Below are 16350 nucleotides of genomic sequence, written 5' to 3'. Positions count from 1 at the left end.
AAATATATGCCACTATTAGGCATTTCTATAAGAAAGACAACTCCACAGATATCAATAACTGCTGGCCAGTGTCACTTATTACATACTTTCTAAAATTCTTACAAGGTACTGTACTCCCAGTTTGTCAACCACCTGTATAACAATGGGATACTTCGCCATCACTGTTTAGACTTCGAAAGGGTGACCATACTGTGACAGCTATTTATAAATTTAGTGGGTATGTAATAAAATCTTTAAATAATAAAATATCATCGGCTGTGATCTTCTGTGACTTCTCAGAGTCATAATACTCAATTAGAGAGGTTAAGTTTTAATGGAATATGGAGCAGATTCAGATCTAGGATTCAGTTCTAGATGGGTCAAAGCTTGTTACCTCCACCCAAAGACTCTCTCTGTGAAAGTATCCATACAGCCCTATGTAACGCAGAATTGACCACCAGATGTTATGAGAGGTAAACCCTCCAGTATAAAAGGAGGTAGGTAGTATTGTGTTGTCAGTAGAGAAATAGTAACAGCAGAATAGGTCAGTCAGGAGAACTCAATGTCTTTGAACAGGGACTAATCATTAGATATCACCTGAATAACAAGTCCATCACAGACAGTTCAACCCCTCTGAAACTGCCCATGCAAACTGTTGGTGATGTGAATGTCAAATGGAAATGTGAAACAACAACTACAACTAAATCAAGACCAGACAGGCACCATCAATCATTGCCGAAGATGGCTGCAAAAAACCACAAGAAATCAATGTAAAAATTACTTATAAGTTCCAAAGTTTTACCAGCAATCCATTTAATAAATGGACTATCCACAGGGATTTAAAAAGACAGATCAAACAGCTCCTCATAAGCATAACATTTCTGGGCAATATGCACAAAATGTGAAACAAACAGAACTAAAAGCTCAGAGGACTTTATTCTGAGCATTGGAGATGCTGACTGTGAATTGTAATAGCTTTCTGGGAATAGATGTGGACAAACTTCCGACATGGGAAATCTGCACTGGTAACACCTGTCCAAAAATAAGTAAAAATATATTCTTAACAAAGGGAATGTGCTATATGGTGGACATAGAAACCTTGCTAAAAATGTACTACAGATGTATCTTCCCACATATATTGTACTGAACACAGTATGGGGAGGAGCAGCAGGTGTACACATTGAGAGAATTTTAAAACTTCAAAAGAAAGCTATCACATGCATAGCAAAATTAACATCACGAGAATCCTGCAAAAACAAATTCAAACAATCTAAAATATTAACTGCACCAAGTTTGTACTGACATGAGCCAATATTTCTTTTAATTGTACATTGAACAGAACTTCGAAACAGAGATTGTACTGACCACAACACTAGAGCTAGAGAAAATTACCGTATGTGTGGCAAAAGATTGAAAATGCAGATAGGGACCCTAAAAAAGCAGGAAGCTTATTTTATAATAGACTGGCACTTAGCAGAAAGAGCATAAAGGAACTGAGCAGCTTCAAAAGAAAACTGAAGGAACATCTCATCTCTGGGTGTTGGTATAAGGCGAAGTGGTAGTTGCAGGCACATCCATAGGACAAATGTAAATATTAAGTTGTAAATGGAGTAAAACACTTCCTTTTTCATGTGGAAACAAATTTACTGAAAGAAGGAAAAGGAAAACAAAGTGTAGTGCTGCAAATATAGAAGAGGACATACAGACTAAGTATATTTGGTGTAAATATGATTTACATGAGTTCTGACTATTTATAAATGTATAAATATTTTCTGCAGTATGCATAAAAATATATGCTCTAAAAAGGTAGTTTTCAGTTTATATAAATGTATTTTAGTATTTTCAGCACTATAGAAAAAAAATGTAATTTTGCAGACTTTCCTTGGCTATGCAAGACTGTTGCATAATTTAATGGGGACTATTAGCATAAATCATCACTGTGTATTGTTTGTGATTATCTGTTAGCATTATTATATAAACATTGTTATTATGTATGAACAACAAAGTTTCTAAGAAATTTGTAAGTCAGTAATTCAAGAACAGTCTTAATCGTATTTATCATTGTTATAATACCGCCAACCAGTTTCAACCCGACATAGGAGTCATCTTCTGGGCATTTACACCATTGGTCGACTGCTGGTGGTGTCACTCCTGTCTACATAACGGCATAGTTTCCTGCCGTTATGTAGACAGGAGTGACACCACCAGCAGTCGACAAATGGTGTAAACGCCCAGAAGATGACCCCTATGTTGGGTTGAAAATGGTTGGCGGTATTATAACAATAATAAATGTGATTAAGACTGTTCTTGAATTACTGATTAATCATACTAATCGCTGCTTCTTTCCACAACCATGTTGTCCAAAAATCTAATAAATTTGTTTATTCTACAAAAAACTGGCAACATGACATGTCTCATATCATTGCGAAATTTGCCCTATGGACAAAAAAATAACCTATAACTATGGACATGAAAGCAAGGGAGAGAGTGAAATTCAGTACTGGTACATAACCTACCCATCTTGAGGGGAGTCACCAAAGTTAATTTCATTATCTAATGGATGCATCTCCATAAACAATGTCACAAGCTCACACTCTATGAAAGACTGTGTGATAATTTGGGGTTTAATCCACACTTCGGTGCAAAAACTGGCAGTTAACAACTTTATGCTGCCATCACAGCTCCTTCTCTAGCTGGGCAAATAGTGATGATGCAAATTTGTCCCACACCCAGGCTTAAAAATGGGTATTTCTAATAATGGCTCTGAGCAGTATGGGACTTGACATCTGTGGTCATCAGTCCCCTAGAACTTAGAGCTACTTAAACCTAACTAACCTAAGGACATCACACACATCCATGCCCGAGGCATGATTCGAACCTGCGACCGTAGCGGTCACACGGTTCCAGACTGAAGCGCCTAGAACCACACGGCCACACCGGCCGGCTGGGTATTTCTAAGACAATTTCCAATACATAAGCATGTTTAGCAGCCACAGCTATAGAGGCATCTCCAACATTGCATAAGGTAACCAAAAACTAAGAAACAATTAAAAACTTGGTTCACAATGGCAAGAGAGTTAAATATGTACTTAGTGTGGAACTTCACCTACAGGTTTTACTCAGTTTACAGAAATGATCTAACAAATGCATGGTGTTTCAAATAAATTCAATAAAAGTATTTTCACAGTTCCTACAAGTACTGATGGATAATTCCATAAATGTATTTTTCCAGTTGAGGTTTAATATCATGTTGAGAGTGTGATCAGAACTCATAAAGCACTAGTCTTGTTTCTGTGACACACCAAAAGAGGAGACTGACCAAAAACAGAATGCCTAGAATGAGATTTGTAGCAGAGAAGAGTCCACATTTTCAGTGCACTGTTACTCTAACATCTTCTAAGTTAATTGCATTCACTGTTGATACAAGTATTCAGATTAAATGTCTCAATACAAAGACATCAAAAGGAAAATCATGAACTATCACACAACAGATCATTTTTTGCTACATTTCACCCCTCACACAGGCTTTGAAGCATAGGCAAAAGTGTTTTGTGTCACTAATTTCAGGGCTTCCCCAAGAATCCACAATCAAGTCAGTTAAAAAGTTCATTAACTGCCACCACCAGAGAAATTAACTGACAGACAAACAACATTTTATTTTCACATTTTATTTAATAAACAGTTTCTTTTAGCTGCTAAAAATCAATAAATATTTCTATATTATTGTTCTTGGGATGTCGAGGAATTTTACTTTCATTAACTGCATCACCATTTTCTTTAGAAACTACACATTGGTCAAAACAATTAGGAAATATAATGAACTGGCACACATAATATCAATCTAAAACTGCAGTTCACTCTGATAACATTCATATTTACATACTTTCAGACTCAGCATAATATTCTTTCATACTTTTTATGAGTTCTCCATTACTCTTGTCTGTATAATTCAGGACATTAGCTGACAACATTTTCAGTAGTGCTAAAGTTCAGAACCAGGCAAAGCAACTCCCCATTCACTGATGGACTGTTTCCCCACAGATAAAAAAATTTGAAAGTGATACCTTTATTCAAAAGTGGTAATAGGCATAATATTGAAAATTATTGACTCATATCACACCTCCAAGCATTCTGTAAAGTATTTCAGAGACTAATGAAACAACAAAACATTTTGTATTTAAAAGACCAAGAGACACTGAATGTAACCAACACGGGTTTCGAACAGGTAGAAGTACAGAAACAGCAATAATGGATTACAGAGATGAAATAATTAGAAACCTGGACAACAGCAATAGTGTTCTAGAAGTTAATTTAGATCTTTCTAAAGCTTTCAATATTGTTAGTCCTGAAACGTTTTCACATAAATTTGAAGCAATGGGGATAAATGGGATGGTAAACAAGTAGTTTCAACCATATTTGCAAACTAAAATAGATCACACTTTGTGGAACTCATTTCAGCTCATTTTAATCACAATATCAGAACAATATCTGATGCAGAGGAAGACAAAATAGGAGAACTACAGGGTAATATGTTAGGCCTCTTCTGTTCCTTATTTATATAAATGACATACAGACTTCCGAAATTGGAGTTAAAATCATGTTGTTTGCAAATGACACTAGTGTAACAGCGAGTGATGTTAGGGAATGCCCATCTACAACTGATCAAGTCCTCAGTCCCTGCATTCATCATTCAGTGCCAACAAGTTCATCCTTTATCTAGAGAAAACAAATTATATTCTGTTTAGAAGAATGAATCAAAACCAAGATCTCCAACTGATACTCAGTGGAAATGAGTTAGAAATGGTGTGATGCAAAAAACTTTTAGAAATTTATGTTGATCAAGACTTAAACTGGAAAGACCATGTAACAGAACTCTCCCAGAGACTCAGTTCTGGAAGTTTTGCTCTAAGAATCATTTCTAAAGTATTCTCCTCAGAAGGTGCTAAAATGGCTTCCTTTGGTTACTTACAGTCCCTTGCAGCTTATAAAATAGTTTATTGGGGTATAGCTAATAGCTGATTAAACGAAATTTTTACATTACAGAATAGCACTATTTGAATCTTGTCACATAATTCTACAATAGCTTACCGTAAGCACCTATTTAAAAAGTTGTGTGTGCTTACAGTACCCTCCCTATACATATACAAATGAGTGTTTTATGACCGGACGTAATATTAGAGATCTGCAAACTCACAGCAATTATCATAGTTATAACAATCATAGCTGTGGGTTCCTCCATGTCGAATGAGAGAAACCAATTTTTACTCAAAGACATGTGAGACAGTTTGGTGTTATTCTTTGCAATGCATCACCAACACACATAAGGAGATTGGAGAAGGAAACAGATTTTAGAGCAGAGTTAAAATCATTCATTGTTGACAAGTATTTCTACAGTGTAAATGAATATGTTGTCTTACAGATATACAACTCCCTCATTTATTGTTGAATGAATATGTTGACAGATGTGCCATCTGTGCTGTGTGTGTCTTTGTCCAGTAATGCTTCTGCTCTTGGTTCCTTGTTTTTGCTATTTCAGATTCAGTGCAATACACCTCCTCAAAGAAGGGATCATTTGCAAGATTAATAGTGATGTATATAATCTTGGCAGCTGTTCAGGTGTTATACTTTTCAGCAGTGTTACATAATATGTTCAAGTGTTTTCATTTTTCAGAAGTGTGTTACATCAAAGATTCATATTCTAGTTATATCATTGACTATACTTCTTATACATGTTGTAATCTCCTTGTATCTGTGGTTTCCTTTCCAGTTGTGTTCCAAGCAATGGCTAAGACAGTGTATTTGGGAGGAGTGGATTTTGTACTCCATCCGCCGATGTTGCCTCATGTTTCCTATTGTTTTCTCAAGTTGCTAAGGTTAATGCTGGGATGGTTCCATTGACAAGGCCGTTCTGACTTCTTGACCTATCCTTGCCTAATCATTTCCTACTTTGTATATTTTTTATATATTTATAGAGGGTGAACATTAATAAAACCAACAAACTGCAGGGACAGATTCCTGACTGGAAATGGAGGAAGAAAGGTCCTATGAACATGTCTCCAGAAATGGACAGTGTGTGTGTGCGCAACAACAACTACAAATCATCCTGGAATACATTACAGAGCTGCATTGCATCCATGACACAATGGATGTTCAAAGTAGCCTCCATGGGATTGCAGGTAATAGGGATAGTAGCAGTTGTCATGCAGGAGACACATAATCATACTGTGGCTTACACCATGTTGGTGGGCCACTTGCCTGGGGCTCATACAAGGATTCATCTCAATATCCTGCAGAACCTGGTCCTCCAAATCTGGAGTACGCACAGTACACTGCCTCCATGCAAATTTGTCTGTCTGAAATGACCCGTGATCATACAAACACACAAAGAGGGCTTGAAATGTTGTGTGATGTGGATGGTGTCTGTGAGGGTACTTGTTTTGGTATAGCTGTGCTGCCTCTCGACCATTTTCATCTGCTTAGCCGTACACAAACACCATCTTGGCTTGTTTCTGACATGAGAACTAGACCATTTTGCTACTTACAGTATACTGTGTCAGTCACACAGCCTGCAACACACAAGGAACACATGGTATGTGCCAAAGGAATTGTCATTCATCATCGGTAGATACTGTGGCAACAATCCATTTCTGGACACATGTTAATAGGATCTTTTTTCATACATTTCCAGTCATAAATCTGTCCCTGCAGTTCTGCAGTTTGTCAGTTTTATTAAAGTTCACACTGTATATTATTTCTGTGAAGTGTCTGACATGTCCATGATGTTTGTGCTGAATGGTATAAGGATGAATAAATAAGTTTCTAACCATTTATACAGTGTGTAGTCATTGAAGATTGCCACCAGTCGTTCATCAACTATGTGACTTCACTGAGTGAGGTAAATGATGAATTCTCGAAAGGTTTGTTGTCAGTCTTCATGAAAAAGTGCTTGCTACATATGTGTAAAATTCTGTTCTAATCTGCGACACACACAAGAATATGGTGTGAAATCACTGCCTGTATCTCATGATATAATAATCTGCATCCAGTTGTTAGCAGTTCTCTCTGCGGGTGAAATGCGTCAAGTCATCAATTCATATAAGTGGTGAGATAGATGAATTACTCTGCAGTTACTCACTGATGGCCTAACACTGATCATCTTTGAGGGCCATTCACTGGATAAAAATCATTCCACAGTTATGAAACTACAATTCAAGACAAAGATAACACATAGGGTGGAAACTTCAAAATTCTTAGGTGTCCATATTGATGAGAATTTAAATCGGAAAAAACACATTTTGGAACTCCTAAAACAACTTAGTTCAGCCACATTTGCACTTAGAATCATAGTAAATTTTGGGGACAGAGAAATCAGTAATTTGACATATTTTTCTTATTTTCATTCAGTAATGTCATATGGAATAATGTTCTGGGGTAACTCATCTTTAATAAAGAAGGTCTTCATTGCCCAAAAACGTGCTGTGCAAATAATACATGGTGCTCACCCGTGATCATCTTGTAGACATATGTTTAAGGAGTTGGACATTCTGACTACTGCTTCACAGTATATTTATTCCCTCATGAAATTTGTTGTAAATAATCCACGACAGTTCAAAAGGAACAATGAGGTACATAATTACAATACTAGAAGAAAAAATGACATTCATTACTCAATACTAAGGTTGTCTTTAGCACAGAAAGGGGTGCACAATGCTGCAACAAAAATTTTTGGACACATACCCAGTGATTCATGGAACATGAAACTAACTAACTAACTCAAATGGTATTTTTGTGTCATACTGTGATTAGTCAGCTTCTATTTTTCCAATAGCTTACCGCAACACATGTCCCAATAAGTAATGTCACACAGAGACTGTACTGATATTACCCTTATCAAAGTAAAAACAACCATCATACATTGGCAACTTCTGGAGCTCCAATACTCAAAAAATTACCCAAATATAAATCATGTTGCCTCTCCCTGTAGCAGAACTGAGCAGCTGTGGTCCTGGTTGCCACAGACACAACATTGTTTTCTACTATATCAAGATATCTCATTTGATCCTTTGGCTGATTCTCACAGTATACATAAGATACAATAATTAAATGCGAATGTATTCAAGACAAAATGTTATGCACAGTTTACCAGCTATTTAAAGTTATTAATTCATGAAACAAAATTGTTACTCATACAGAATCATATATGGCTGAATAAATAAAATAAATTAAAAGATATTGTTTAGAAGAAGAGCAATGTTGTGTGAATTATGAGTATCGTATCATATGCACTAGTCACAACGCCTGTGTACAAGCAAGGACTTTTTCTTTTCTTCTCTTTGAGAACTTGAAGGGTGTGCCTTACTTTTGCATTTTCACTATAAATGAAGTGGAAATTCGCAGGTATACGGTGCAATAATACAGCTACATATCAGTTTTCATCACAAGTCTAGAATAGTATGAATAAAGTTCAAACCACTTGATCAGCCTGTTTACCTTACAGCGAAAATTCCTGAGGTAAAGTAATGCCAAGAACTATATTTTATTGAAATCTGAATGTTTTGTTATCTGAAGACTTTACATACTCCCAACCTTTTTCAAGATAAATGCTTTATATTAACTAATTTCTATTAAAAGTCTCTGGACAGTGAAACGGAATGTGAAAAACGATAATCTTACAATATTCTCGAATTTGTCTGTAAAAACACAAAAATGTTGCTGCGTTGGGATAAAACGACTAATAGGGCAACATCAGGTAACGACAATAAGTGCGTGGTCATTCGGTTAAAGCCTGATTTAGTGTCAGTTCGAAAACACAGTCGTGTTTGACAGTTTACAATGGAGAAATTGCGGCTGACAAGCATTTGTGTAATACGAAGAAATAACTCTTGTACGAATGAGCAGTGAACGGTAGTTTCATAATAATTCATAATGTATAACGCACTCATGCATTTGTTCCACATTGTAAACGTATCACGTACGATTTTTAACAATTGCAGTTAAAACGATACAGTTGAATTCAAAGAGTGCGCGTTGTAGATACTCAACTTTTCTGCGTTGCCAAGACAAAAGACAGACGATGTGAAGCATTGCTCTCCAGATGGCAGCAATGTTTGTTGTTTTTCAGAATACAGATGTCAGTAGCATGAACGTGGTTGTTAATTACTTGGCAGTGTGTTTTTTGGCCATATTGATAGCGACATCCGTGTAGGACAGACGTATGAACCGTATCGCTGTGTGTGGAGCGTTAATATTGTGTGAGTAAAGATCGGATATGCCGCTTGCAATTCTGACAGACCCATGGCAACGGGTTCCAGTCAAAGAAGACGAGGTGAGTAGGAGCGACCGATATATAAAATTGTTTATATATAAGTTTTGTTTACACTGACTGACTGTGATGCTGTCACTGTCTCTCAGCACTGGTGTGGGAGGCTACCACGCTGTCATTCATAAATCTGTCTATAAAAGTGTGTGTTTGTGCCACCAAATTAACACACACATTTTTGTTAGCGGTGTTAGTTGTAATATAATTTTTTCCTCTACTTGTGTTGTGGAGCTGACAAATTTTTAATTGAAGTCAAGTAACTGCAGTTGTTGCCGAGAACTTCAGATATGTTAATCATTATTTCAAGTAGCGCCCTTAGGATAACTAGTTCAAAGAAACCGCGGTTGTAGGTATGTTAATTGCGAGTTATGAAATACTGGAAACTTTTTTCTACACCTGAGCATTCGTCAGGAATTAAGTCTTCTAAATGTAAATATTGAGGATGTGTGTTTTGTTATTGTTTCCTCACACGGTTACTTGAAAAATCTTACCGGCTGTATGTACGCCTATCAGATTACCGGTAGTTAGAAGGGAAGCAGTAAGTTTCCGGTGTCATAAAATCTATTGTAACCTGGAGTCTCTACAAGCTCGTAAATTGATATCGAAAAATTGTGTGTTTGTGACATCAATGGAAGGCATCGTATTTTGTTTTTAAGTTTCATACTGCCTGTCAGTGTGCCTCTAAGAATTTAAGTTAATTTTCTTAATTGTATGGTAATTACTAAAGGAGATGTCTAAACATCTGATTTCGCTAGCACCTGTGTTGACATCTGTCGCAGTTTCTAACTTTAGGTTTATAAGAAATTAACCCATTTTCATTTTTGTCTGTATACATTTTAATACCCGAATAATTTATACACCTGTTAGGGTTTTGTGTTGGGAAAAATAAAATTTCAGTTGTTTAATGTTTTGGTTTGTTATAGAAGACGAATTCAGTGACAAAATATGCTAGGGCGTTTGGCCGCAGATTTACAGGTGCTGGCAGTAAAAATTATTCCAGAAGCTCATTGCTTTTAATGTTTGAAGTACTGTCTTGATCTACTACTGGTTAAAGTTAAGCTGCTTTTGTTGCCTGTTTGCTATAAATAGCTTTTGACTGTATGTCAGTGCAACATCGTAGTTGGAAGCATGTTGCAGTCACAAACTAGGTGCTTTCACGTGCAGCATTGTAATACTGATACATTTGGCGTAGTGTTTTATTTTAAGTAATTGAGTTTGTGCTTCCAGGATCTTTTGTTTATATTCCTCTGATGAGTTTTGTGAGACAAGATAGTTTCACTCAGATTACTAGCAATTTTTATGTATGAAATTATGCTTACATTCAAAAGATTTCATAGGCATTGTGTAGCATTTTATTTTTATATGGTGGTGACTTCCCCTGATGTTATTGTAACTGATTGCCTTTTAAATTGCCAGGAATGTTTTGGGATGTCATTCAGTTTGTTCTGAAACGTAAAATTAAGTTTCTTTAAGTTTTTTCCTTTTTAATTTACTTCTGTTGCGTTTCCTTGTAAAGATGGGGCTGAGATGTAGTATTAGTAATGTAGATTTGTCAGCAGTGAAACATAAATATTCATGAGTTTTAAATTCTTCGTGTAGGAGATGTATATAAAGCCCTTTTTTTTCTAACACAAGTTTACATAATTATAATGTAATTCAACCGTTTTCTTCAGTTTAATGCGGTCAGTCCAAAATTATATTTCGTATTTTATGCCGGACCCGTTATACACTAATTAGAAACAGGAGTGACGGAGATTTGTATCACTTCCCGGAAGGAGTAAATATTTTATTTACATTCAAGTGACAGGCATTCGTCAGCCAGAGATGTGATGGCTGCATTGAAAGGTGCTCATGTGATATATTACAAAGGGTTGAAGCATACAACGTACAATTTTTTAAAATATTTATGCCTGTAAGCAGATATGACTACTAAAGATAAAATCACTATATTTATCATGATATTGTTCACATAAAAGTATGAAAATGACAGTGTGTGCTTTATTTATGTATAATTTTGTTTTGATTAAGGTATCATTTTGGGGGCGTTCTCCAAGTCTAAAATACGTTTTCTTCCTTGTTTTTGCAGCAAATGGAGTGTCTAGGTCCATTTCTGGACTAAGGATTTACTCTGTAGGTAAAATCTGGGATGAGTTTGAATGATGAGAGAAACTCTGAATATATTAATGCCATAAGGTATTATTTACTGCCATGCAATTGTATTCATGTCTCATTTTCCAAAATCTCTTTGCTTAACATCAGAGTTTCTCTCATGTAATTCCTCATGCCGTTGTAGCTCCTTGTCGTTTAATTGTATGGTAGATATGTAATTAGACTCGTATTTTTTGCTAGGTGGTTTGCTAATGTTTTGTTAACATAGATGGAACACACAACCTAATTTGAAGCCGTTGTAATTTTGTGTCCAAGGAAGCTCTACCGCCAGATTAGCACGGCTTAGCGGAACACTCGTGTAGTGAACCGTTCTATTCGCAATAGCCATAGTTAATTAATCGAAGGACCAGCAGAATGCACAGTAATGTTGAAGTGGCAAGGTTTATTGTGTTAATATTTCGCTTTATTCATTTCTTGCTGGAAGTGTAGAACCTCTCTCTCTCGCGAGAATCCGAAACTCGTCGCATTCAAGATTATCGAATAAAATCTCATCATTAGAAGAAATTGCCACGTGGGCCCGACAGATATTCGCAATACTTTACTCGGAAAGAATTGTGGAAAGGCAACTGAAATTATCCATTTGTACCGATACTCATCAGCTCGGAAATGACACATGGACAAGTGTTTGCTGCATTGAAGCACATATCCACTTCGGCGCGAACCTGTCGCAAGAACCGCGATATGTACATAGGATGTCCAAGGAATGGTCAATATTCAGGGATATTACGGGGACTATCACTGGAAGCAAAAAGTCTTGTAAACATGGGCTCCAAAATACATACATATCTGAAGAACTATGAGCACTTTTTATCTTCGATCCTGTGAAACAAATCTCTTCTACTGCAAGCTCTTTGCTTTCCATATTTTGGGAGGACGTAGTATGTACAAAGAAATATAGTAAACGCGGGCTCTGAAGTGCGTACTTTAATAACGATGATCCCTTGTTCGTCTTCGTTACTGCGTAACATCTCACAGCTCATAAGGTATTCTCTTCAGTGTCCATGTTTACTGGATATTTTTCATGTTTCGGTCCATACTACCATCTCTCAGAATCTGGAAAGCAAAGGTATTGCGGTAGAAGAGATTTGTTTCACAGTATCAAAGATGAAGTGCTCTTGGGTCCTACGGTATGAATTTGAGTGTCCATGTTTACGAGACTTTTTCGCTTCGAACGATCGTTCCTGTCACATCCAGGAGTATTGACCATTTCTCCTGGGATACCCTGTATGCACATCCATGTTCCACGACATGGGGAGTGTGCGTTAGCTTCGAGAGAAGTAAGTCATGCCGTACAAGAAGGTGCTCAAGGATGTGCAAAACCCTCTGAGAAGATTCTTGAGGCCACAGGTATAATACGAACGGTCATTCGGTGCTCTATATCGAAACTGATAGCATCCTTTCGCAAATTACCGTGGCATTAATTTCTGATGGAGACAATTGTAAAGCAGAGAAAAAAATCATTTATTTTCTCAGGTTGTTTTGTTACTTTCTCATGTGTAATCGGGATGACCGGACAGTTTCTAATGGTAGTTGCAACAGTAACATTTTCTATAGCCGACTTTCGTATAAGGCACTCGCAAGGATATGTTGATCTGGATAGCGCAACGAAAGGGACTCCTTTTTTCATCTCGTGTACCCTGCACTGGGCCATGCGTTTAACAACCGTATTTTAAGCTTTCAGCGTATTCAGTTACATTTTTTTTGTTCGGTAATAGAGACCTCGGCCAATGTTTCCCGTGAACTGTATCATGGCCCAGAACTAGTCTCTACACAGTCCAAAGACTGAGTTGTGGATCTGACACTGCAGGACGAAGGAAATTAGGATGAGGCTGAAATTAAACAGTCAAGACAGCATTTTATTGTTAGCATTTCAGAAGTATAACAAAGTCGTTTGCAGATAAGACCTCAGCGAGGAGACAGCACAGTCTGTATTGCTCAGTGAAGTTTCCTTTCAAGAAGCGAGCACACGTACTTGGGTTGGTAGGCCGGCGAAGAGAACTGTCAGGTGTTACGTGTAGACGATGGACGCCGTCTACGGCCGATCTTTTGCGGAGAGGAAGGGATAAGGAGCTTAAGAGCTCTGTGTGATCTGACGGTAAATAAGAGACTTTCCATTTATAACCTTCCTCCGTCGCTCGCTGTAGCTGACTACATGACGAGGGACGCACCGAGCAGGGCAATACGTTCTAGCGAACAAAATGCGACAGTTTTGTTTGTTAGAGTATCAAGAGGCGCACAGTTAAAATAAATCGGCCTGTACGTCAACTGTTGCTTTTCAATTATATTCGGCTTTTGTGCATCCAACGCTTTTACGGCCTTAGTATTTCTTTAGTACTGGTTCGCTGTTCGTTTGAAGCTTAGCTTTAGTTAACTAACGGTAATTTTTCTGTTAGACTTCCATTTTATGCTTTATAAAAAGCTAAGCAAAGAGATATCGGAGAAGTACAGGGAGTGACAAAAATGTGGAAACAACGAGAACACATCACCATGCCTAATACGGTGTAGGAAAACCGTTGGCATTCAAAACAACTCACATTCGTTTCGGAATGGATAAACACAGGTCCTGTGTGGTTTTCAGAGGAATCAGAATGGCGTAATTCTTTGTGCAAAATACGAGCAATGTCAAGCAACGACGAGGTAAATAGCGATCATGGACCCTTCTCTCCAAACCATCGACATTTATACTCCGCAAGCCACCCAACGGTGTGTGGCTAGGGCACTTGACGTGCCACTGTCATAACCTCCCTCTCTTGTTCCAGTCGCGTATGTTTCGCGGGAAGAACGACTGCCGGAAAGACTTCGTGCGTGCTCGAATCTCTCTAATTTTACATTCGTGATCTCCTCGGGAGGTATAAGTAGGGGGAACCAATATATTCGACACCTCATCCAGAAACGCACCCTCTCGAAACCTGGACAGCAAGCTACACCGCAATGCAGAGCGCCTCTCTTGCAGAGTCTGCCACTTGAGTTTGCTAAACATCTCCGTAACGCTATCACGGTTACCAAATAACCCTGTGACGAAACGCGCCGCTCTTCTTTGGATCTTCTCTATCTCCCCCGTCATCCCGACCTGGTACGGATCCCACACTGATGGGCAATACTCAAGTATAGGGCGAACGAGTGTTTTGTAAGCCACCTCCTTTGTTGATGGACTACATTTTCTAAGGACTCTTCCAATGAATCTCAACCTGGCACCTGCCTTACCAACAATTAATTTTATATGATCATTCCACTTCAAATCGTTCCGCACCCATACTCCCAGATATTTTGCAGAAGTAACTGCTACCAGTGTTTGTTCCGCTATCATATGATCATACAATAAAGGATCCTTCTTTCTACCAGACCACAAAGGGTCAGTAATACTGAGATCTGGTGACCGGGGAAGGTGCGACATCAGTTTAATGTTCACGAAACCTATCCTGGGCGATGTGAGCTTTGTGTCTTGGAACGCAGCATCGCCGTTGGGGAACAAATATTGTACCATGGGATGGAACTGATCGTCCAAAATTGTCACATAATCCTTGACAGCAATGTGACTTTGCAGAGTAACCATGGGGCCCATGGAATACCACGATATGGCTGCACTAATAATCACAGAACCTCCACTGTGTTTCACTCTTCAGGCGCATAAAGTCGACCAGAAGTTGGAATCAGTGTGAAACAAATGTCATCCAGTACAAATGCCATTTTCCATTGCTCCATAGTCCAGGTTTTATGGCTTCGGCACCACGTTTTCCTGTTTCTGCATCACTGACGAGTGGTTTTGAAATTCCAGTTCGTCCTGCAATTTCCAGATTATGGACCTCCCTTCGTGTTGTGTCGGTGCTGAAAGGTTTCGCGAGGGCAACATTCAGTTGTGCAGTGAGTTTTGAAGCTGTGGTCCTTAAATTTTTCGCCATAATCCTCTTCAGTGACCGTCCGCCACGATCACTCAACCACAGTTTTGCCCACATTGAGACTTGACGGGTGATTCTTCCGCTTTTCCTGTACGCAGTATAAATTTTCGATTTTCTTGAAACACCAAACATTTCAACTACGTTCGTTACGTAAGCACCGACTACCAAACGAACACCAACAATTTGCCCAAGTTCTAATTCACGTAGCTCCGACAGAACTGCACGGAACGCTGTTCTGACCCAAACCTCACTTGCAAAATGCTTAGGACACTGCACAGGTGCCATTCGCGGTCAAATACAAGAGCGCAATCTGGAGGCTTGTTTAGCATCTGAATTGATGTTAAACCATGCATTTCTCGCGGTGTTCCCATATTCTTGCCCAAGCCCTGTAGCTGTCGCACGATAAAATGACTGGTGTCACGTCGTAAGTTACTTTTTAAAGCGAATTTTTTTCATACAGGTTCTGCCAAGTGCGTATGTGTTTGTACCATTCATCATCAGTGCAAAAAGTTCATAAATGTAATTTACTGGATACATAAGGACAGTTGCGTGTTTTTGACCTGGTGGAGTTGCACTATGTTCTTCAACTCGTGGCGTCGGAAAGAGAAGATAGTGCAGTCAGGTCAACGGAATATCTGAGACCGAAAATCTAGCTATCAGCTCGTGATACATGTAGTGGTTTCTCCAATAAGAAAACCCCGCACGACAAAGTGATTGTATCATTCTTAGTAGTACGGTTAGAATTCTAGTCTTTCTGTCAGAAACATCACGGTGAAGTGATTATACAAATTCCCTAATATCAGCAGTTGAGGGCATATTTTGAAATTTCTAGGCTACAATGAACGACACGCAACGTAAGCTGGAATTCATGTGTCACTAATGAAGTGCAGTTACTGGAAATGGTTCACAGGCTTAAGTAAGAAAGACCAGGTTTAACTACGGTAAGCGTAATAGGAACGAGAGACCTGCTGGCGAAATATATTTGGT

General features: G+C 38.2%; 1 protein-coding gene across 3 annotated transcripts in view; it reads left to right on the top strand.

Moving 5' to 3' along the window:
* The first annotated feature begins 9087 nt into the window (after nucleotides 1-9087).
* LOC126470623 (ribosomal protein S6 kinase 2 beta) overlaps nucleotides 9088-16350 on the top strand; it is a 596121-nt gene continuing 588858 nt past the window's right edge. For 2 of the 3 annotated variants that reach the window (XM_050098586.1, XM_050098584.1), the window contains exon 1: nucleotides 9088-9304. In XM_050098586.1, coding sequence (XP_049954543.1) covers nucleotides 9248-9304 — 57 coding nt within the window. In that variant the 5' untranslated portion in view covers nucleotides 9088-9247. Of the gene's footprint in view, nucleotides 9305-11384; nucleotides 11429-16350 lie in introns of all 3 variants that reach the window. The other variant, XM_050098582.1, reaches the window with a different exon arrangement.

This window comes from Schistocerca serialis, chromosome 3 (genome assembly GCF_023864345.2).
Source record: "Schistocerca serialis cubense isolate TAMUIC-IGC-003099 chromosome 3, iqSchSeri2.2, whole genome shotgun sequence".
Classification (NCBI taxonomy): Eukaryota; Metazoa; Arthropoda; class Insecta; order Orthoptera; family Acrididae; genus Schistocerca; species Schistocerca serialis.
The sequence above is the reverse complement of the archived record's forward strand: the minus strand, read 5'-3'. Positions and strand labels throughout refer to the sequence as shown.